The sequence below is a fragment of the Suillus fuscotomentosus genome (assembly GCF_016647785.1).
Source record: "Suillus fuscotomentosus strain FC203 chromosome Unknown F5891scaffold_31, whole genome shotgun sequence".
Classification (NCBI taxonomy): domain Eukaryota; kingdom Fungi; phylum Basidiomycota; class Agaricomycetes; order Boletales; family Suillaceae; genus Suillus; species Suillus fuscotomentosus.
This window is the reverse complement of record NW_024539543.1, coordinates 117,067-138,230: the sequence shown is the minus strand read 5'-3', so window position 1 is coordinate 138,230 and position 21,164 is coordinate 117,067. Positions and strand designations below refer to the sequence as shown.

Below are 21,164 nucleotides of genomic sequence, written 5' to 3'. Positions count from 1 at the left end.
TATTACAATGCCGAGTTTTGAGTCAGTTACTCCGAGTCAGTCACTGGCAGTACTCAGTGCTACTACTGTGGCCAGGAACTCTAATCTTGGACCATGTCTTGCGAGCCTGTACGTGATGGAGCATTCGAAAGTATTCCAATCATGTACGGTGGCTTCCGTCGTATTTGTCTGAAAATTTGATGGCGTTTATACTTTCGAATCTCAGTGATCTGGAGGATGCGTTTAATGAAGACGAAGCTCTACGACGTGCCCTGGCACAACAAATTCGAATGGCGTGTATGGATGTTGGATTCTTTTATGGTACGTCCAGCTCAGTATCTGTCTATCTTTAATCTCACATGTTATGACGTGAACTTCAGTCAAGAACCATGGCATAGCACAGCACTGTCTTGACGAAGTCTTGAGAGTGAACAAGGAGTACTACTCGCTTCCAACCGAGGAAAAGATGAAAGTGTGTATCCAAATGCTGCACTTGACTGACAGAATAAAGCATCATGATCCATGACTAGCTTCATCATAAGACTGTACCAAATTTTAAAGGCTATAGCCCTCCATTGGAAGCAAACATCCAGCCAGGCAACAAAGGTGACTTACATGAAGGTTTCCGCATCGGGTGGGAAGAGAAATATGAGGATCCGGTAGTGGAAAATGCTTCTCGCGATGGCGTGATGGCAGGTGCGAATGTCTGGCCGGATACACCTAAAGATTTTAGGACCGCTTGCATGGATTATTAGTCGAGTTGATAATCGCTTTTCGATTCATCGGAAACTCACGATGCATTCTTACAGTCATGGTGCCCTTACTGTCGGAAAGAAGTTGTTTTGCCTCTTTGCGCTGGCGCTCGACCTGCCCGAAACGTACTTCAACGACAAGGTAGGTGTTTACACGATCTAGTGTGTGAAGCACAGGTTCATAGTTTATTTAAATAGACCATGTATTCGGCCGCTACCATGCGTACCCTCCACTATCCGCCTCAGCCAGATGCTCCAGACGACAAAATACTGGGAATCGGAGCTCACACCGAGTAAGTTGTTTCGAAGTCATCCTGTCTATGCATGATCTCGACGCCATTCGGGTTTATCAGTTTTGTGGTGAGTCCAAATGTCTGAGCTCGTAATATACTGAACCATGGGCAGTGTTTCACGATTCTCTGGCAACAAATAGGCCTCGAGGCTCTCCAAGTTTTGAACTCTCGTGAACAATGGATCAACGTACCACCGCTAGCAGGAACCCTTGTCATCAAGTACGGATATTTCGCGTGGTTCCTATTCAGTTTTTCTTGATCTAATCACCAACACTGGACTATCAGTCTTGGAGATCAGTTTGCGCGTTGGACAAGTGCGTAGATGCACTGCCCTTGGTGATTTACACAGAGAGCCAACCACGTTGTACAGACGACATTTTCAAGTCTACCGTGCATCGAGCCATGAACAAGAACATTGTTGATCGGTATTCCATCGCACTATTCTTCGGCACTGACTACGAGGTTAACATTGAGGCTAGTCAACTAACATTGTTTATACTATCTGATGGGCCTCATTCGATACATCACAGCCAATCTACACCTGCGTGACAGCAGAAAAACCAGCGGCATATCCGGCCATCACTGCTGGAGAATATGTGAAGCAACGATTGAAAGCCATGTATAATAACAAGTAAATTGTAGTTGGTATTATTGGAGATGATTTCGGATGCAGATTTCGGATGCAACTTAAATATTTATCTTATCTTGTTCGGAACATTGAGGGGAAACACTTGTGTCTTCTTCCTTCCCGCCTTCTTCATCGACGGTCATGTCTTTAGCAGAGTCGGCGTCCATTATCGATGGCGCTTTTCAAGACATACCCGTAATGTCTGTTCATTGGTCAAGTTCACTTACCAAGAACGACTTTGCTGACTTCATTGCAGCGATCTTTCCCGTGCAGCGAGTCCGGATGAGAACGAGAGGAAAGCGCTTGCGTATCAGATACGCGATGCATGTATGAATGTAGGGTTTTTCTATGGTAAGTCATCTGTAGACACATCATGATAGAATCTTTCAATCCTTCTGTAACGTCACGCTGACTTTGCATTTATTGGCAGTCAAGAACCATGGGATACCACAGGAATGTATAGACAATGTCCTTGAAGCCAACAAAGAGTACTTCAAGCTTCCAACGGAGGAAAAGCTGAAGGTGTCGATTGTGCTTTCACCTCTGTTCGAATTACTAATCGACAGCGTTTTTGTATAGCTCAACCACAAGATCGTCGCCAACTTCAAAGGGTACACACCACTACTCGATGCCAATATTGAACCCGGGAACAGCGGCGACCTGCACGAGGCGTTCCAAATCGGTTGGGAGGAGCTCGAGGCAAGGGCCCATGATGAGAAGCGTGCAAATGATGGTGCCATGGCGGGCGCTAATGTTTGGCCCGAACATCCTGAAAAGTATAGAGAAGGCATGTTGAAATACTAGTGAGTGCTTCTGCCTTGTTGGGTGATATCATGATATCAACTTATAGTTTCGTTAGCCATGCGGCAGTAGCTGTGGGAAGGATACTTTTCCCACTGTTTGCACTATCTTTGGATTTGCCAGAGAGATATTTTGATGACAAGGTGCAGTGTCGTTGTAATGAATGTTATGTGATCTTCGGACATTCATTGAATGTTTTGTAGACGAAGAACTCGGCTGCCATTATGAACGCATTGCACTACCCCCCACAGACAGGTCTTGCAGACGACCGTATCGTCGGCATCGGTGCCCACACGGAGTGTGTGATTCGTTGCTAACTTTTTCTTTAACCATGTTGATGTCTTGCACACATTTAGCTTTGAGGTGGGATTCACTTACCTCAGAACTCTACCATAACTCTCATCGATTGTGTTGCAGTGTTTCACGATACTCTGGCAACAGCCAGGAATTCAAGCGCTGCAGGTGCTGAATTCCCAGAAGCAGTGGATCAAAGCCCCACCCATTGACGGAACACTGGTCATTAAGTGATCTTATTTGCTTCTAAATTCGGTTTCAATGGCTGATTGTCTTGTATAAGCCTGGGTGACCAATTCGCTAGGTGGACAAGTACGTTTGTCGCACTACGCCATGACTACATCTCAGCTTCCAATTTTCAGATGATATTTTCAAGTCTACGGTCCACAGGGCTGTCAATAGGAATGGCGTTGACCGTTATTCTATCCCCCTATTCTTTGGCACTGATTATGATGTTAACATCGAGGTTCGTGCTTATTTATTGGCCGAATACTCGACAATTGAGATGGTTGAGCAGCCTATTGCAAGTTGTGTATCTGCTGAGCGACCCGCGAGGTATGGGCCCGTATCAGCCGGAGAATATGTCAATCAGCGCTTGAAGGAAATGTATTATTAAACGATCTGAACTTGTAACTATATCAATGTCTCAGCACTTAGTCTCATATGAGCACAGATGATGAGGGTTAAGCACAGAGAGATATCTCATGACAATGAGATTGTATATGATGTGTCCTGTGATGAACTACCAATACAATTGGACTCAAACACGAGCACTATACAACAACACGCGCGAGTCGCGACAGAATCTATATAGCTCACGAGAGTAGTACAAGATGTAGAAACTTATTTGGCCGCAGCCATTCTTTCACAGTTTTTGCGAATAAGACCCAAAGCTGCCGACTATACTGCATCATGCCGCAGCAGGGTGAGTCGCCTGCCATCCGCCCTGTAGAAAAAAGTCATCTTTAGAAAATTACGCAACCTAAGAAGGATAAACTCAGGCTTACGCCGAAGATACCATCGTGGTGCTGCCAGTCGCATATGTAAACAGGACGATCCTTGTCCTCTCCGTGTTCAGCAACAGCAGTCGACACCAGAGAGATTTCTAGAGGAGTAACATTGCGAGAAGTGGTTTGGTGGCCTGGTACCTGGGGGGCCTCCAGGCCTCCCTCAGCCCTGGCAAGCTCTGAACCAGTAGCATCCACAATCTTTCCAACGAACTCCCCCTTGATGTGAGCGAGCGTCTGATCGAATGTAGCCACCGTTTCGCCGTCGGCGTTTGATTTCATGATACTCTCGATCAATGCGGGAGGAATGGGGATAACGCCGTGAATCACAGTTCCTGCCTCACGACGCAGAGTACACGCTTTACAGGGGGAATGGTCTGGCCGTGCAAAGACTGCGACAGTACCTATGAGCTGCGAAGCCGAATTATCATTTCCTTTATGGTAGAGCTGGAATGAGTAGGAGCCATTGAAAGCATGCTCCAGAAGTTTCACATGCACAGCAAATGTGCGATATTCAGGAATAACGGCGTGGTCGGCTGGCACGGCAGGATGGTTGTTGTCTGGAACAGGAAGTTGCGTCCAAGCGGGCGCCGCCACTTGTTGCGCCGTGGTCTGTGGATCAAACCCGTAGTAGGCCGCAATTTTCTTACGCGCCAAAGCACGCTCGTCGGATGACATGGGAGCTTGATTAACTTTAACGCCTGCCAACTCGGGATACGAATAATCTGACTCAGGTAAGTTTGTGTCATCCCATAGACAAGATTGCTACGTACACTTGGGGTAGGCGTCTGCATGCAAAAATCGAGCTTGAGAAGAGGTCCAGTAGTCTCCTTGTTCCGTTCGGAATGGTTGGAGTGGCCCGTCTGGAAGGAGCTGTGCGTTGTAAACTTGCGCATATGTACCGAGTTGCTAAAAGACAACGACTGAGTACTTGCGTCGGAACATCGTCCAACCCAATACCTGTGCCCAAGGGTATGATTGCCCTTTGATTTCATACCCGCTTTCCATCCAGTACTCGGTGTAGCACCACTCCCATAGAGCCACTTGGGGGATTCAGTCACGAGAAAATATCCTTAAACCAAATCGCACATACAGTCTGTCCACATTCGAATGGTGAACTGGAGAGGAATAAATCCATGTAAGTGATGCATGTAAGTAACTTGCACCTAATCACGTACGGAAGAACAAAGGATCGAAGGCGGCCTATTTGAAGAGAGGTCAGCATCATTGTGGTGAGTCAGAGGAGTTACTCACGTAGTCTGGGGCGCTCTGCAAGTGTTTAATGAAGATCAACAGTATCGTTTGCACGCAAGTATTTACAACTAATCATGTGTCCGGTTCCACCCTAAGTCATTGCTGCAGTAAGCATATTTCAAAGATTGAAACAAATGGATGTCGCCTACACCCAATGTATGAACAGCATCGTGGACTCCTTCAAGTGACCCGAAATTGTAATTATCCATTTCTCTCTTCGATTGCATCGTATGATTGGAAAATTCATCCCAGCTATCAAGATGTCAGTCGGTGCAAAAGACTAGCAGGAGCTAAGACATACGCTAATGCAGAATCTTCGTTATCATTTACTACAAAGAGCTGAGCGACTTTGTTTCTGAGATCCTTTGCCCCGGCTTTGAACGCCCTTATAAAGTCTAAATCAGTTCCTGCCTCGCGTAACATGTCTCGATCAATACTTGCTTTTGCAACTGGTCTACGTTACTACCTTCTGGATTCGCAGTACTAACAGCATAGCGGTATGTCCTGTGCCACTTGGAGAAGTATGCCACTTGTCCCGTCTACCAACCACATTTGAGCAAGTTCTGCGTTATGAAAAAGTAAAAACAGCATACCCTGAGCATCTCATCGCCGAAGTCCGATGGGATCCCATCGACGAACGAGAAAAACGAGAGAGGATTGTCAATGATTTGTTTTTGACCTCCAGCGGCCATGATTTCCACTTTATCTTCATACAGAACAGGAGGAAGGCCATTCTCAGAAACATCCTTCTCGGCCCAACCCCAGTATCTGTGCGAAATATGATCATCTAAATAAGTGTCGGAAATGACTTGATGCGTACGGAAAACGCAGTTCCTTGGCAGCCTTGACCCACATTCCACATTCATGTGGGTTTTTAGCTTCGATGTCGTGGGCCAATTGGTCGGCGATGTTTCCGATGGATTGCTACAAAGCAATTGAGCAACATGCCAGTCATAGTCATTGGGTTCGTATACCTCAATAAGCATGACATATGGACGGTGCCAAGTAGGAAAAACAACGGCACCATGGCTGAATAAAGGTCTCAAAATCGACAGAGCGAAAGAGTGCATGCTAGCTTACTTGCAATAACCTGTCACAAGCAGCATTGTCAGGCTACGGAAAGCTGCGAGGGAAAGGACCAAATACCTCCGAATCTGGCAGGGACGGGATCGGTATCTTTCTTGTCAGTGGCGCTGTAGTCAGTTGAGGTGTCATTGTTGCGGTCACCTGCCCATTCAATGAAAGGCCTTCCGTGAATCGACGCAATTTCCATGAACGTGCCCGCAGGCTCTTCCATGCCAACTTGGAGAGCGTCGGGACGCTGCTGAATTGCGGCAAAGGCAAGGATGAACAATGCAAATTGATAAGGATGGTCCTTCTCCAGCGTCTCGATAGGCAATCGATCAAATACGCCTCCAGTGCCCTTGCGGCCAATCACGGGATAGTGGTATTCGACAGTGTTCATTGTTGAAGTAGATCACAGAGCAGCGAGAGATTAGAAATGACCTGGCGTTCCATCGTGTGGTAGGAGTGGTATTTAAATACCCACTGCAGGTGCACAGACAGAGTCCAATTATGTGGAGCAGTCAGTCAGATATCGCGGCCTTGCGGGAATTGCTGAAATATAATCAATTGAAAGCTGGCTGGATCGGGTTTGTCAATTCCTGACGCCTTATCTTTGAACATTCAGAACGACATGAACAGAGCACCCGACTACTGGAGCGTCAGAATCGAGCACTGTGCGCACCATCGATGTATTAGGGAGGATTTGTACAATGATGGTTCCTGCGCGAACTAAGAACCTTATCAGTAACTTCAGTAGAAATATAGCTCGAGTACTTGTGAGGACAATTAACATAGACGTTATAAGCAGGTAAAGTGGCCAAGAAGTCTACTGCGGAGAACATCTCTTCCGTTAGACAGTTACGGTATGACCGAGTCATTGAAATTTTTCCAGAATCATCTTTGGTGCGAGTCAATGAAGTTTGTCTTCAACTCTCGCAAACTCTTAGCAGAATTTGGGGAAGGGTCACCGAGATCTTTCCCATAGTCCTCTAGTAATGTGGAGATAGAATCAGTCAGGGAGAAAAGGGGGGGTCGAGATGACCGTCGATGTTTCAGATTAGGCAGAATTGTTGCCAGCAGTGACCACAGCGAAATGTGAATATTTGGACCTCAATGATTGAGTTGAACACTGTAGAAACGTGCTTGTGACTGGCACTCTTCTCTAGGTCTACGTGTCAGGTATTCAGTCATGCCTAGTACTCTTGGTGTGCTAAGGTGCGCGAGCGTGGAGATCAATGTAAGGCGCCTGGCGGACTGTCGCGACGGACTACTCGGATTCCAAAAGGCTATAACGGCCACGGTCACATTATCTCTCGGTTACTGCATCCCGGGCCTTGCATGACCTCGTCTTTGCACGTGTTTTTTCTTTCTATATCAAAGGTCACTTTGATTCTGCAACCAATTAATAATTCCTTGATACAAGTGGTATCTCTGCAAGTGGTTGGGCGAAGCATAAATTTGTGATTGTGTCATCGTGGGATTGACGCAGGAGTACAATGCTAAACGACCATGTATATGTACATAAATCATTGTAAAAGGTTGCTGAGCTCAGAGAGCTCAACCCAGCCCGTCGTGTTTGTAAACATGCGTAAAGAACCATCGATATCTTCTAATTCCTCATCATTGCCTGGTGCCATCGTTATTAGCTTCTCGAGGCGGAGACTAATTCGATGGTCGGTATCTTTTTTGAGCACAATGACACACTGCACAAGGAAACGCCATATACGCGGGTCTATGTGCGAAGGGCGGTCTGGTGGGTGGCCCAAGAAATAATATTTCATCGTCCCGCACATCACAGCGTCAAATCTCACCCAATCATCCAAGGGGCGCGTTTCCACTGGTAGAATGACTCCCTCCCCATAACGCAAGCAAATCCAGATAAAAACCCACATAAACGACTCCAGATCGTGGCGATATAAATGTTTGACTTCGCCTCGTTGAGCCTTTTCAGTTAGGAGGTCGAGTGCCATGAATGGTACCGTCCCCGTACGCTCGTTGCCCTGAGGGCCAATGACATTCGCCAACGAGGATAGATCGTAGTCGTTTAAGACACCAATCAATTTGTCGTTTTTCTTGTACCACATCAAGTTTCCAGGGCTGATATCTCGATGATAGACCCCTTCTTTCCATAAAGTGAGGTGGCCTGCACACTATGTCAACGAAGAGCAACATAAATTCAATCGAACACGTACATAGGACACACTGCTGCCAGACGTTGAAAAGTTCTTTGCCGTGAAGCTTCGTGATGGGTTGAAGTTTGCGGAATACGAGAATGTAGAGTATGCGACTGCCCGTGGTGGGTTCCGGAACGCCGAGCGCTTCTCGGATGGCGGACGTGGGATTTGTGAACGTGTGGTGCCAGAGCAGCTCGGGAATATGGTTTTTTACGGTATCGTGCGCCTCAGCGATCTCTTCGACTCTTTTCAGAATTTCTGGCTCGCTAGTGCGATTCGCCTCTCCCCAAAAGACCTTGGCCACCATCCCATCCGGGAGGTTGTCGTATTTCTTGGCAAGCGCTTCGCTAGTGACAGGGATCACATTGGTGGCTCGGCCTTGTAGTCCGTAATGCGTCACTCTATCGTTGTGGCTGGTGTGAAGCAGCAGATCCACCTCTCCAAGTTCTTCATCTTTGATCTTGAATTCGTAGCATTTTTTCCTCTCAACTTGAACTGGGAGGAAGTCCTTGTTTCGGCCCCAATCGTGGAGCTCAAAGCGTTGTAAAGCGTACAATAACACCATGAATCGCGGGAGATCTTGAATGAAGTTGATGCCTGAGCTTTGGATAATGCCCTGGCGATCATAATACCAGATCCATACAACATCGTCTAAAAAGCTGTGGTAAGAACGAGACTGATCTCGACAGCCGAGCGAACCCACCGACGACGATAAGATTGATTAGATAACTGACGGCAAGATTGGCCGCAAACATTTCAGCAGCATACAGACCTGTCTGGACAGTCACATCAGGCTCTTCGGAAACGCCCCTGGGTTTTTTCGCGGCGGATTGCAAAGTGTCCGTGGCCTTACGCTTGGAACTAGACCCGCCCTGGGAAGACTGGGCAGCATTCAGGCCGGAAGATAGAACTGCTGCTCGGCCGAGTTAGTTTGATCTTGTAATCAATAATACAATCACTTACGTGCAGTGTCGGGCGTTTGGGTTGCTGGGGTCTGCGTAGGACCTCCCGCCGGATCTTCAGCCTTGAGATGATCCACCGGCAAATACTCTGGTTTGGTAGGAACATAGTCTTTAATATGATACGAAGAGGGCGGCAGCGGTTGAATCCCTGGCTTCCTCCCTGCCGTCTTTCTCTTGAACTCGATGCAAGCTAGAATATCTTCCCAGGGGAGTGACGCTGGCGGCTTGGACAGCGCATTCTTCATCATGTGAGCCTTGCGCTTCTGTTTGCCCTGTTTGCCGCCCTTCTCATCCTCGAAAGGAGCACATGCGCTCTTCAAAGGAAGAATGACGCAGTCGGGTTTCCGAATTGATTTCACGTCCTGGTGGTTTTGATACATGGGCATGTCGTTCTGCTGACAGATCATGTCGTTCTGCTGACAGATCATGTCTACAGCGGGGACAGGAGCCCGCATCCCGTCAACCTTGATCTCCTCAAGACAAGCGAGCGCGATGTTGGTGGCTTCTATAAAGGGGCCGTAGAAGTTGTTTTCTGCTCCTGGACCAGCGCTTACAATCATTGTGAGCAGGAAAACGTCCGATCAGCAAGGGGACGCTCACTAATTTTTCAGGGCTGTCTCAATACCCAAAGAGTGTATGCCTCTAGCGGAGACCTGTCCATTGCAAACCGGAAGAACTGCCTTTAGGCACTTTTGCAGGAGCTCAGGCTGTTTAGTCTCCAAAGCGCAAGAAGCCCGCTGCAGGAGGGCTTGTAGCATTGCGTCTGCCTTGCATTGCTTAACCTGCTCAATGTCACGCCGAATCCATGGACGGATGTCCCTAACCCTTGATGGAATGTTAGGTACTACTTAATACAAATAAGAAAGGTGCGCACCTGACACCGACCAGGCCGATGTTCTCGCTCACCACGGCAGCCCCACGGCTGTTTGGAGTGGATTCTATTTTGCTAGCACCATGAGCTGATGCATTGGCGCGAGGTGGAGTAAACGATGTGCTTGTCTCGCCGGCAGGGGACATGACGCTAGGTGTTGTGGATGGGACTGGTGAAACTAAGAAAACAAGAAAGAGCGACCGCTTCCTCTCCCCTTATATCTGCCTGGCAAATGTGGCGCAAATATTGTGGCAGCCCATCCATCAATCTGATGTGGACTGATGGGCGGTTGTGGACCTACTCAGGCAGTGACGACGCGTTCCCATCAACACGCGCACGTGACTCTGACTTGCCGCATAAATCAGGATCATCCCGGTCAGGCAGAAAAGAAGTACAGCCACAGCTTCCTTCGGCACTGGACGGAGGTTCTGAGACTCCACATGTAGCTACAGGCTACAGCCAAGTATTCGTGCAACGACGTCCCGAGTCCCAATACATCGACATCACATGTCTATTTGCGTCAGAAAAGGTAGAATGAGTAGCAAATAACTCAACCGATGTCGAGTAACTGTAGAATAACATTATGAACAGTTGAATGCGCGTAGTTAGGAAGTCTGATAGAATCATCAAAATCGGCGACAGCGAAGCCGTTAGAATCAGACAAGAGTAAAAATGGGTATAAAGACAACTGCCATATATCACAATGGTACCCAAAATCACACGAACTTCTTTTCAATAATTGCATCCTTGACGAAATCTTGGAGAGCCAAACTCCTGGCAGCGGATGCCATAATGAGATGAAGGGTATTTGACACATCGAAGATGGTCTCATGAACATGCTCTGGTCGGAAAGGAGTGGATGAATTGACCTCGGAAGAAATTAGATAATTGGCGCGGATTGTGGTCAACAGCATTACCTCGCATACACTTGCATTACCTATACTTGTATATCCTTGTGAAAGAATTGCTAGAGGAATGCGATCGGTCAATGACTACAATGATCACAAATGCGTATTTCAATGGCTCACTGAAGCTTGCATAAGTCTGATTCAAATCCATAGGCCCCAGGCATACAACGGAAGGAAGAAAGCAATCTATTGCGACAGCAATATTCATAGACACAATACATACAATGCAATTTACACCTGGAACTATTTTTTTCCCTTCTTGCCACCTTTCCCTTTCAAGTCAATCGGCGCATTCGCAAGTGCAAGCGCCCGAGGATGGTGCTGCAGCAAAAATTTCTGGTACAAACTAATGATAATGTCTGCTCCATGGGGCAATTGTGAGTCGGTAATCCTCCTGAGCAGCGCAGGGATATTCTGGATGACAGGAACAGATGCGATATGCTGGAGTAGGACTTCTACATTCATTTGCAGGATTGCAGGATACCTGACACCGCGAAGCTGGTTAACACTGTGCTATGCCATGATCAAAAAAAGACTGACTTGGATGTAAATGATGAAGAAAGCTCTTGGAGAACATTTTTCGCATCCAACCTATTACGTATCTCATAGAAAGCACGATCACGAAGGTTGTCGAGTCGAACCTGACAATTGTGTATTAGGATGCGTGGAGAGTACCAGGTAAATTTACTCGAACCTTGGAGGCTAAACGATACATCGACTTCGGTGAGCAAGGCCACGAAGTGCTAGGGTTTGGGGTCTGCCCATCAGTTCCGGGCGGTCCCTGGGACTTGAGTGGGGAGAAGGATATTGTGTTCGTATATAGATACAGTAAGAATGCTTTCAATCTGTATATACGAAATCAAAGGCCCGCCACAATTGTGAATACATGAACTTACGTCCTGAAGGCCGTGTCTCGCATGAGTATGTTCCGGTAGTTGACAACTTGTGGTTGGTGTTGAATGAGAGTAGGGGCGATAGGCTTTTCTGCTTCTGATGGGCCGGTCAAGGCATCATTTTCGGATATAGTGTCTGCCAAAACCAGTATGTCGTCGTCTTCATCATTTTCTGATTCACTGATGTTTCCTTGCAAAAGGTATGAAGATTCACGTTGCCGATATTGCTTTGAACCACTTACTGTCCTCTTCTTCATCTTCGAGATCACTGTCAGATGCATATCCGTAGTCATCGAGTGTTATTCCATCTTCGAATTCTGAGCCACCATCGAAGTCAACAAATGTGGCGTCAGGTGATCCCGTTCTCGACAATACTGTCAACTCTAATGAGCGAGGTCACCACCCTTCGTGAGAGAAAAAGCTTACGCTCGGCAAAAAACTCGGAACGTGCTATCAGAACAACGTCGTTGGCGAACAAGGCTTGAGGTCGGATGACTTTACGTGGATGTGCTGAGCGGCTTGAGAACGTGTGGAGCTTTGTATCCACAAGCTGTTGGCCAAGAATTGATTTCATCAAGAGCGCTTCGACAGGTGCTTGATGGTTCGACATCGTGAAGTGCTGGAGAGTTGTGGGCTCGAGTCTTTATTCTTATACTCACTCTAGGCGCCAATCAAATTGTACGTATGGCCATGTGTTCCCAACGTGAATCTGCGACACCTTTGAAGCCGTGTCAACACGATCATTATGACACTTCAAGTTATAGAACATCAAAAGGTCCAAATAACCGCAAATATCGGACAGTGATCATCGTTCCGAACAAAGCATTCACACTGGAAGTATCGCTTGACGACTGAGTCTATGGTGTTGCTGAGATATCAATTCAGAAAGTTGCGCATAGGAACACCACATACATATGCTTCCTCGGACCATAAGTAGATACTCGTTGTGAATCTGGAGGCGTGTTTTGAGTGCAATAACGCTTCCTTTGACATCTTCAAGTTCACTCGTGAAGATCGAATGTCCACACTCGGTCTGAAAATTGAAGGCGCACTTCATTCATATTAGTAGGTATTATCTCCCTTCGTCTACAAAGGTTTGTCAGGTCTCGGGTAGTGGTTTCCATGATCTGTGCGAGGTCCATGTGGGGGCTGACAGGTCGAAGTAGTTAAATCTAAGTGATAGATTTGAAGTCATATACATAGCAAAGGACCAGAGTGTGAGGCCCTGCAGATCGGCAGTTTCAACATTGCATAGTGAGTGCTTCGTACTCAGTATTCGGTGAGTGTGGGGGCTATATGTAGGACGCGAGAATGTTAGCAGCCACACTAGTACTGGTTGCTGGAGTCGACCCGGAACCCTGACTCGATATAGAGATTGGAGTTGGCACTGTATAACTCGTGCCTTGGCCGTCTGCGCTGATATGAGTCTGAATATGTTACCAACTCTGCGGAAGGCTTCGCTAAAGGCGAGTTTCATTGCACCAGAATCCAGATACGTTCGCTAACACTTTGTTGCAGCAGCTCGGGCGTTTGGCAAGTTTCAAGATTTCTTTTTGATCGAACTAAGTAGGTATTATAACCAATGGTGTTACAACAAGGTGGTCCAGGAGCTAATGTTACTTACAGCAATCAAGCCACTTGGACATGCTCAGGATGGTGCGAGACTCTTGCCTGCTATGCTCTCATGCCAGCTCTTGTAGCGCGTGAAAAACCCAGTATGATGATAACCCCCAAGGAGCTGTCTGGCGTTGAGGCAGAAAAAGAAGTACAGCCACGGGCCCACGGCTTTGTACCAAGCTAGGCCCTTCGACAAACCGCGACATCTAGCGAGCCTGGGAAAGTATTCGTGCGACTGCCCAAAACGTCTGGTCGAGGCAAGACAGAAACGTCAACATCACATGTCTATTTGCGGGGAAAAAGGTAGAACGGGTAGCAAAGTACTCAACCGATGTCAAATAACACTATTAACAACTCCACTCTCGCGGCCGAGTCCCTGTTTTACATAATTTGGGTTTATTCTCGCTGTCCAGCTCGGACAATTAGCCTAGAACGTTCCTTGTTAGAGGCGTAAGGTCTTACATAATCATTCCTCGATGTAAGTTCCAATTTAAAAGTCATTTATCGCATATCTGTAGAGTCTAGTTGGGCGCAATGTCGAACTCGAAGGTGATATACTATCATGTGCTAGTCAGCAACGAACTTGGGGCTACAGACAGCAATAATATGTATACGATATTTTACAGCAAGCAACGAATATCATCGTACTTTATATATCTGAACGACAGTCTCTCCAACTGCCGTTGTCTCAGCATTCTGTCTCACAGAATAATGAATCTCCACATCAAGTTCGCGGGAGTTAGTAGCGCTTTTCTTGCAGTAGAATGACCCTGTCACAATGGTGCCTGTATTCCTTGAGCCTGAGCTATATAGATTCAAAATGGAGATGTACAACATACCGTCTTCTGCATGGATCGGATCTCTTAAAAGGAAGATTGTTTGCTTCCAGTGCGTTGGCTGGCTACAAGGCCCTGTGCTGAAGCTCGTCACTCTCCTATCCTCCTTTTGCTTGAGACCAGGACCCGTGCTTGCACGGCGTTGCGGGGGTGCTTTCCCGCCCACAGGCCACACTTCAGCGAGTGTCACATCACCCTCCTTTGTCACCTTGACGGGCACTTCAGGAGGAACTGGTTCGCCCGTCGTCGTGAAGAACGTGTCAAAGTACAATACAAACGCGTGAATCTTGGTGCGTTTTGGGGTAGTTGAGACGAGGGTGAATTGGGAAGTGAAGTCAAGTTGGCGGGATGTGACGTCTTTTAGGTGGAGGTCTTTGAGGAGATAAGGTTCGCTCGCCATTGATTCTGGCCCGACGACGTCGACGATGGCGTCCTCATAAACATTGTTTGCCATGATCGACAAATCGAAACCTGCGACGTATTTTGAGAATCATGCGATACGATGAAACAGAACGATACACACCGTAAACATCACTCCAGAATCCTACGCGCTCCTTCAAGATTTCACTACCTTCACAGAGCCCGAACATGATCCTGCACTGGCTCGGGGCCATGACGCCTCTCTCTGGTTTCAAGAATCTGTCGCGCGCTTGCAGCACAGAGTCGAGCATGGATTCGTATAGCAACGCGTAGCCCATCCATTCGGAGATGATGATATCAACGTGCTCGACATCATCCGGGAGGGAGATCTCTTCAACTTTTCCACGAATGACGCTGGGCTTGCGTGAGAAATCATGGAGAGCGGACGGGGAGAACTAGCAGGTGGTCTTACGTGATGACATTCTCTAGCCCATTTTCTTTGACGATCTGCTCAGCCTTCTCTGCGATGTCGCTTGCATCGACTGCGTAAACGTGCTTTGCCCCTGACTTGGCGGCGAAGAGGGAGAGTATTCCGGTACCGCATCCGACATCGAGTACGACAGCATCGCGGAATAGGATGGGGTTTGTGAGAATGAACGACGCGTAAGTGGAAGTGCGAACTTTGTCCTGGATCATAACAGCATGGATGTCTTTTCACAATATATGAGATATTAAAATGTTAACCCCTGAAAAATTACGCACCATTTTCACAGTAACTGGAGAAATAATGGGTGTCGTCGTCTCGCGGTGACGGTCCTGCTGATGAAGAACTCGGTTCATTGATAATCTCTGCAAAACGCCCCGCGTCAAACTGTTGACCAACGAGTGAGCGGTATTCTGCCATGTCCTGATGAGCCTGTGCGAGCTTCCTCTCAAGGAGCTGCATCTGCCGAAGCGCGCTTGGTAGATCAGCGGGTGGTGTTGGGCGTTGGTTAGTACTGGAGAGGTCTTCATCGTCTGACCAGTCATCCATTTCTAGTTCTTTGGATGACTGAGCATTGTACAAAGAATAAGGGAGACATAATGATACGCACGAAGTAGCGGGTCATCTTCGATCTGTGGGATCAGGTACTCATCTGAAGAGAAAAAAGTCTCCGCCCCTGTTAGGTTCCCGATATCCTCTGATGTAGATGCCTGAAGCTGTGCATCAGTCGACGACACGTGAGGGATCGAATAAAATCGCACATGTTTTCTGATGAAGTTGATTAATCGTATGCGTTGATGAAGGTCCAGTTCTAGGCTTGATCGTCACTAATTGAAAATTCACGATAACTTCGACACTAACCCAGTTTCGCGCTTATGGTGCGTAATTCAAAGTTGTGGACATCCTTATCGTGTGCACGAGCAGCAGCAGCTGAAGGAAAGGCCTTGTCCTCGAAGAGTGACCGGCAAGACTGATTTTGCGCTTGATCTGATACCCAATCTTCAAAGTTGTTGTCCTCCTCGGCGTAATCTGAGTCCGTTTGAGATGATACTGATCGATCGTCTACGTCCTCCCCTGTTGTATGGATCGTGGCTGCGGCAAAACGTATGGTCATAGTTTTTTTTGGTTGAGTCTAGGCAGGCGCCAGAACTTCGAAAGGAGGACCCAAAACTATCCGGTTACCGATATCACAGGAGGCAATTTGCCTGATATATAAGTCCATACAGGTATATTACGACGGACTCAAGAGAGCACAATATCGTTGATAGGCACTTGGATCAGGTTTATACGATTACATGAAGTCCTCTTCGATAGCTTTCCCGGTCAGCTTCGGTGCATCAGGATCTTCCTCGACTTCGAATAACAAATCGTAGGAGCGGGAAGCCTTCTCCGCTTCTCTAGCCTTGGCTAGCTCTGCTTCAGCTTTTTTCTGTGTTCTTAATTAGTGTTTGATTTGAAAGCGAGATAGTGTGAAGCGAACGTTTTGAGCAGCTATAACTCTTTTCTCTGCATTCTCTTTCTTGATGCGCTCTACGCGCTCTTGCTCATGATCCACATCCCTCTCGACTTTTGTCTTGTTAAGACGGTTTACAATTACATTTTCTCGCTTTGGAATGTGAACTGAGGGGGTATTGAGCCATAAAAACGATTGAATGGGGAAATCGAGAACCTCTTTTGACCTATAAAACAACAGCATTTAGTCGGCAGCGATGATCGAGATATAGGCACACGTACTTGTTTGTCACTATGAAATGACACCTGACCGACGGCCATGTCTCCGGATTTCTGGTATGAACATCTTCAGGTGGACGGCAAGTACGTGCGATGGTGGTAGACCTACCTTGAGGTTACTCCCAGGAGTATAAATAATGGTGAGGTTGTCTTTCTTATTTCCTTCACATCCAAGATCGATCATCTGGCGATAAATGACCTGAATATGCTCACGAACCTTCGATCGAGTTAGCTTTCACCAGCTGCGCACAATCGGTCAAAAGCGCCTGGGGAATACTGTCCCAGGTCATGGTCGGTGGCATGCGAATATAGACGTGCGCAGAAGACAGCTTGTCGACGTGGAACCACACATCCTGAGGCCATGCATATTTGATCAAATCTTCGTCTGATCTGGTATGGTGAACTTCAGTGTGTTGTGTGATAGGTGTTGCTGGGCTCACTCTCGACTTTATCCTTGCCCATGTAAAGCATCACTGGCGGATCAACCACTATACCAGATATCAGTATTGCCGCAACTTGATATGATAGAAGGACTTACCAGTGGAAGTGAAGAAGAGGACCATTGCGCTCGCGACTTGAAGCAGGACGATGTAGGAAACTAGATTTACAGACGAAAGAGCGTGGGAAATGTCGGGTGCTGCCCTTTCACGCGAACCACAACGAGCGCTTACTTACGCGGTGACATCCACTAGCTGCAAGCTTGCCTCGAGCCTCTGCCTTCTTCTCCTTTGCTTTACTGTTCTGACTGTTTATCAAAACGTTTAGAGTATCTCAATTGTGCGTCTTAATATTATTTTCTGACAGAGTCTTACTGATTCTTCCAAAGAATCAATTGCAAAGTTTCTGTTACTTCAAGATACATTTTCAATCAAAATGCAACCCATTCCAAATCGGTTAGGACTTGGTCTGCGTCCACCTTTGCCATCATACGGCCAGGGGCCCTCAATGTCGGCTCTCGCACAGCAGCAACAGATGCTTCACCAGGGCTTTGTCCCTCCTCAAGCACAGAAGTTGACGTCTCTGTTCGTCGGTTCAATATCTGGCGGTGTCACCGATAGCTTTCTGAACAGACTTCTTGTGGTAAGGATCAGATGTCCAAATCCTCTCATGTCAATCGCTTACAGCGGCTTCTCAGGCGTGTGGCCCCGTCAAGTCCTTCAAACGCCTTATCACCCCAGCGAACAAGCCCCAGGGTTTTGGATTTGCTGAGTTTGAAGATCCTGACTCTGCCTTACGATGTCTTGCTCTTTTGCAGGGTGTTGAGTTACCGGCACTCGAGGATGGATGCGCGAACAAGAAATTACTGGTGCGTCGTGCTTTGTATATCTCTCCTTTCAAGCCTACGTCGAATATCCAGATCAAAGCCGATGAAAAGACGAAGCTTTTTCTGGATGCCTACTCTGCACAAAAAATGAAAACTGATGTAATTATTCTCCACTCTCCTTACCTGACCGTCAATGAATTAACGAATCATGCGCTTAGGCCGATGAGACAATGTTGCAGCAAGCAAAAATCAGGGTTGATGAATTAGTAGCCGAGATCAATAAACAATCACAAGAAGCAGCCAACAACGGTCTCCTCGACAAAGAAAAATATGTTATCCCACCACATCTACACGATCTTCAAGAAGCCGATCTTCCTGAGACACAGCGTGGTCTTGTCATATCTGAAATCGCCCAATTTCGTGAACGAGCCGCAAAGCGGGAGCGGGAAAAGTTACGTGACGTTCGTGATGCCATGCCACAGCTTGCACCTACCCCGAGCGGACCGAAAGTCCGCGAATGGGGAAAGCCACAAACCCCACAATCACCGCAGGGTATTCCTGGTAAATCAGCTCCCCGTGGAAAGGATGCTCAGGGATACAGCAAACCTGTGGGGTTTGTAAAAGCCGAAGATGGTGCCGCTGCAATGGGGTCTGATGATCGGAGTATGCCGGGCAAGAGCGGAAAGACAGACGAGGAACTTGAAAAGGACCGCAAGGAAGCCAGGCGGCGAGACGAGGAGGTTTCTTTCCGGGACGTAAGTCATGGTAGTTATTTCGTCAGGTAGAATCATCGTACTAACCTTCACAATCTAGCGCGAACGTCGCTACGAGCCTCGAGAACGCACTCGCATAGCAGCTCTGGAGCGTTCGATAGCCCGCCAGAACGCAATCAAAGAGGCAGAAGAACGGGATCGTGTTGAGATGCAAGCTCGTTTGGATGTTTGGGATGATGACGAAAGTGATGAAATGTTTTACGTCGACAGGTACGTTTACAAGTTTGTGCTCCGTGGTTTCGCTCATAGTCTATCAGAACACGATGGAGACAGACTCGTTCCCGTAGGCTTGCTGCAGAAGAAGCAACGGATTCTGAGTCCCGCATCTATGAAGAACGTGAGACAGAGAATCTTCGTGTCGAGTCTGAGAAATTCCTCGCACGCCAGATGGAGGACATGCAAGCTCTTGCCGAAGAGCAGCGGAAAGCAGGCATGCTTCTTGATGACGGTGCGCCAGTCAAGCTTAGCGTATCACTGAATCCCCCGCCTGTCAAGGCAGAACCTATTCCCAAGGACACGAAACCGACTGTGTTTGGACAGGAAGAGGAGGAGGAAGAGGGCATCAAGAAGCGGAAGGTGCCTCTCGTTAAGCTTGACTTTAGCGCCACCGAAGGCGATAAGGCCAAAGAACGCCTCCAGATGATCAAGGAATCTGTACCCCACAATAAGGAGGTGCTATTCAAGGCTAAAGTCAGGTGGGATGGTGTTTCAGATGTAAGAATTTGGTTGTTCGTGCACAAGCTGCCTGCTAATAATGTGCCATAGCCCATGATTGACCGCAAGCTGGAGCCATTGATACGCCGCCGAATGGTCAACTATCTCGGTGAACTAGAGGATGACGACCTTGTCATGTTTGTCGTGGAGCACCTTAAGGATCATAAGGGGCCTCACAAGCTTATCGAAGGGCTGGAGCCGGTGCGCCTTACACATAATTGGTGTACCTCTCATTCACTAAACATCCATGAACAGGTTTTGGAAGAAGAGGCACAAGAATTCACCATCAGCATCTGGAGACAAATCATCTTCGAGAGCATGGCATATGGCGAAGGCCTGCACACGGAAAAGCTGATGGTCGATTGAACAGAGAGTGGGCTTTTCACGCTGGGGCTGCTCTGCTCAGGGGGCAGGTGCGTTGTAGCATTAATATCATGTCTGCTGAGGTGTATGAGCTTCGAGAAGCAACTACACTACGCCAGATGAGGATTTAGGATGCTTGATAGGCTGCGGAAGGGCTAAAAGGGTGCATCCGTAAGTACGTCATTGACCTATTCCCGTGACGAATGATACTTCTTTCTGAGCGTACGTGTATCAATCGATCGGTGAAGACCTTCGGGATGTTTCAAATTGCACATGGCACCTTGCTGTTGAGTTTCCAAGATCTGTTTAACGGTTTGGAGCTATTAATTGACGAGGGAATGAGTAATGAGATATACACCTAGACCTGACTATTTCTGCTGTCGCCGTATCAAGGTGCTATTGTTGAATAAACGCACCCTTGGTAGCCTTCGACTTGTTGAGTTTTACCCTTTCCTCGATGCTGTCGGTCTCGTTGACCCGATCTAAGCCGCCTGCTCCCGATCACAGTAAAACATCATTCGACCATGGTTGTCAAGATTTCCTCCGACATCTTTTCGACATCTTTTTCTGTAGCTTTACCGGTGAACGAGAACTTCCATTCTGAATCCTGATGAAGTTCGGCCCGACTCCATCGCTGTCGCCAGCTGAGGGATTTTCAGGTACGTCCACGTGCACAACTCTTCACTGAACTATGAGATGGGCGGGTTGAAGCGTTTTGTATTTCATAAGCGTCGCGGGTTTGCTGGCTAGTTGATACATTGGTATATGCTGCACTATGGGGAATTTGCTGGCGGAATGAGTGTGTCACATTATGATTATGAGTGACTAACTAGAAGCGTACGGGCAACTCCGCGCCAATATTAATTCTGTAACGTACGATCGTTGTTAGCTGTACCCAACTCCATCACTCGGAAAATTCCCCTAGCGATGTCCTCGGATGTTTCATGGCAGTTTAACGGACATCTGATGAGAATTGAGAAATGTACTTGCGGGTTGAAGTGTTGTGGGAGATTTGCAAGACGCCGGCCCAGTCAGCAGACCTATGATCCATATGCATCATCAACAATGCCAGGATTTGTCAATGTTTTGTAGCCAGGGTAGCGCTATTGTGCATGGGACTCCGGAGGGCGCGGCCTATAAG

The 21,164-nt window shown here is 47.5% G+C and overlaps 8 protein-coding genes across 8 annotated transcripts; 3 read left to right on the top strand and 5 right to left on the bottom strand.

Moving 5' to 3' along the window:
* Positions 1 to 25: 25 nt before the first annotated feature.
* Positions 26 to 1,731, top strand: F5891DRAFT_1037478 (2OG-Fe(II) oxygenase). Its single transcript, XM_041361869.1, has 11 exons — positions 26 to 143; positions 206 to 300; positions 360 to 451; positions 510 to 733; positions 789 to 873; positions 930 to 1,024; positions 1,085 to 1,091; positions 1,137 to 1,243; positions 1,310 to 1,338; positions 1,395 to 1,498; positions 1,555 to 1,731. Exons 1-11 carry the CDS (start codon positions 94 to 96, stop codon positions 1,657 to 1,659), a joined length of 993 nt encoding a protein of 330 aa, XP_041225196.1. The 5' UTR covers positions 26 to 93; the 3' UTR covers positions 1,660 to 1,731.
* F5891DRAFT_1037473 (2OG-Fe(II) oxygenase) lies at positions 1,732 to 3,438 on the top strand. The gene is made up of 11 exons (XM_041361868.1): positions 1,732 to 1,852; positions 1,909 to 2,003; positions 2,083 to 2,174; positions 2,232 to 2,455; positions 2,512 to 2,596; positions 2,657 to 2,751; positions 2,810 to 2,816; positions 2,871 to 2,977; positions 3,031 to 3,059; positions 3,110 to 3,213; positions 3,265 to 3,438. The coding sequence occupies exons 1-11, from the start codon at positions 1,794 to 1,796 to the stop codon at positions 3,361 to 3,363; spliced, it is 996 nt and encodes a 331-aa protein (XP_041225195.1). The 5' UTR covers positions 1,732 to 1,793; the 3' UTR covers positions 3,364 to 3,438.
* A 319-nt stretch (positions 3,439 to 3,757) lies between these two features.
* Positions 3,758 to 6,714, bottom strand: F5891DRAFT_1232599 (common central domain of tyrosinase-domain-containing protein; the record flags this gene model as incomplete). Its single annotated transcript, XM_041369591.1, has 14 exons — positions 6,155 to 6,714; positions 6,089 to 6,098; positions 5,983 to 6,037; positions 5,829 to 5,932; positions 5,602 to 5,776; positions 5,430 to 5,547; positions 5,310 to 5,382; positions 5,141 to 5,260; positions 5,009 to 5,021; positions 4,933 to 4,957; positions 4,834 to 4,872; positions 4,715 to 4,797; positions 4,528 to 4,663; positions 3,758 to 4,479 (listed from the first exon to the last, which is right to left on the bottom strand). Coding segments are annotated over exons 1-14 (1,992 nt in total), but the record flags the coding sequence as incomplete, so codon positions are not given.
* Positions 6,715 to 7,452: 738 nt separating this feature from the next.
* F5891DRAFT_1173516 (uncharacterized protein) lies at positions 7,453 to 10,364 on the bottom strand. Its single transcript, XM_041365630.1, has 6 exons — positions 10,084 to 10,364; positions 9,810 to 10,034; positions 9,211 to 9,758; positions 8,951 to 9,160; positions 8,266 to 8,898; positions 7,453 to 8,216 (listed from the first exon to the last, which is right to left on the bottom strand). The coding sequence occupies exons 1-6, from the start codon at positions 10,224 to 10,226 to the stop codon at positions 7,600 to 7,602; spliced, it is 2,376 nt and encodes a 791-aa protein (XP_041225193.1). The 5' UTR covers positions 10,227 to 10,364; the 3' UTR covers positions 7,453 to 7,599.
* An 867-nt stretch (positions 10,365 to 11,231) lies between these two features.
* Positions 11,232 to 12,491, bottom strand: F5891DRAFT_1189426 (uncharacterized protein; the record flags this gene model as incomplete). Its single annotated transcript, XM_041367162.1, has 6 exons — positions 11,232 to 11,472; positions 11,529 to 11,629; positions 11,683 to 11,833; positions 11,885 to 12,071; positions 12,124 to 12,255; positions 12,308 to 12,491. 6 exons carry the CDS (start codon positions 12,489 to 12,491, stop codon positions 11,232 to 11,234), a joined length of 996 nt encoding a protein of 331 aa, XP_041225192.1.
* A 1,486-nt stretch (positions 12,492 to 13,977) lies between these two features.
* Positions 13,978 to 16,329, bottom strand: F5891DRAFT_1037455 (S-adenosyl-L-methionine-dependent methyltransferase). The gene is made up of 8 exons (XM_041361867.1): positions 16,040 to 16,329; positions 15,940 to 15,989; positions 15,789 to 15,888; positions 15,457 to 15,735; positions 15,167 to 15,404; positions 14,858 to 15,108; positions 14,338 to 14,805; positions 13,978 to 14,283 (listed from the first exon to the last, which is right to left on the bottom strand). The coding sequence occupies exons 1-8, from the start codon at positions 16,290 to 16,292 to the stop codon at positions 14,138 to 14,140; spliced, it is 1,785 nt and encodes a 594-aa protein (XP_041225191.1). The 5' UTR covers positions 16,293 to 16,329; the 3' UTR covers positions 13,978 to 14,137.
* Positions 16,330 to 17,518, bottom strand: F5891DRAFT_1037450 (cytoplasmic protein). Its single transcript, XM_041361866.1, has 8 exons — positions 17,448 to 17,518; positions 17,350 to 17,397; positions 17,127 to 17,294; positions 17,019 to 17,071; positions 16,913 to 16,963; positions 16,848 to 16,857; positions 16,659 to 16,798; positions 16,330 to 16,607 (listed from the first exon to the last, which is right to left on the bottom strand). The coding sequence occupies exons 1-8, from the start codon at positions 17,470 to 17,472 to the stop codon at positions 16,470 to 16,472; spliced, it is 633 nt and encodes a 210-aa protein (XP_041225190.1). The 5' UTR covers positions 17,473 to 17,518; the 3' UTR covers positions 16,330 to 16,469.
* A 30-nt stretch (positions 17,519 to 17,548) lies between these two features.
* F5891DRAFT_1037447 (uncharacterized protein) lies at positions 17,549 to 20,458 on the top strand. Its single transcript, XM_041361865.1, has 8 exons — positions 17,549 to 17,686; positions 17,736 to 17,989; positions 18,045 to 18,215; positions 18,267 to 18,332; positions 18,392 to 18,928; positions 18,987 to 19,156; positions 19,204 to 19,660; positions 19,712 to 20,458. Exons 2-8 carry the CDS (start codon positions 17,783 to 17,785, stop codon positions 20,024 to 20,026), a joined length of 1,923 nt encoding a protein of 640 aa, XP_041225189.1. The 5' UTR covers positions 17,549 to 17,686; positions 17,736 to 17,782; the 3' UTR covers positions 20,027 to 20,458.
* Positions 20,459 to 21,164: the final 706 nt, after the last annotated feature.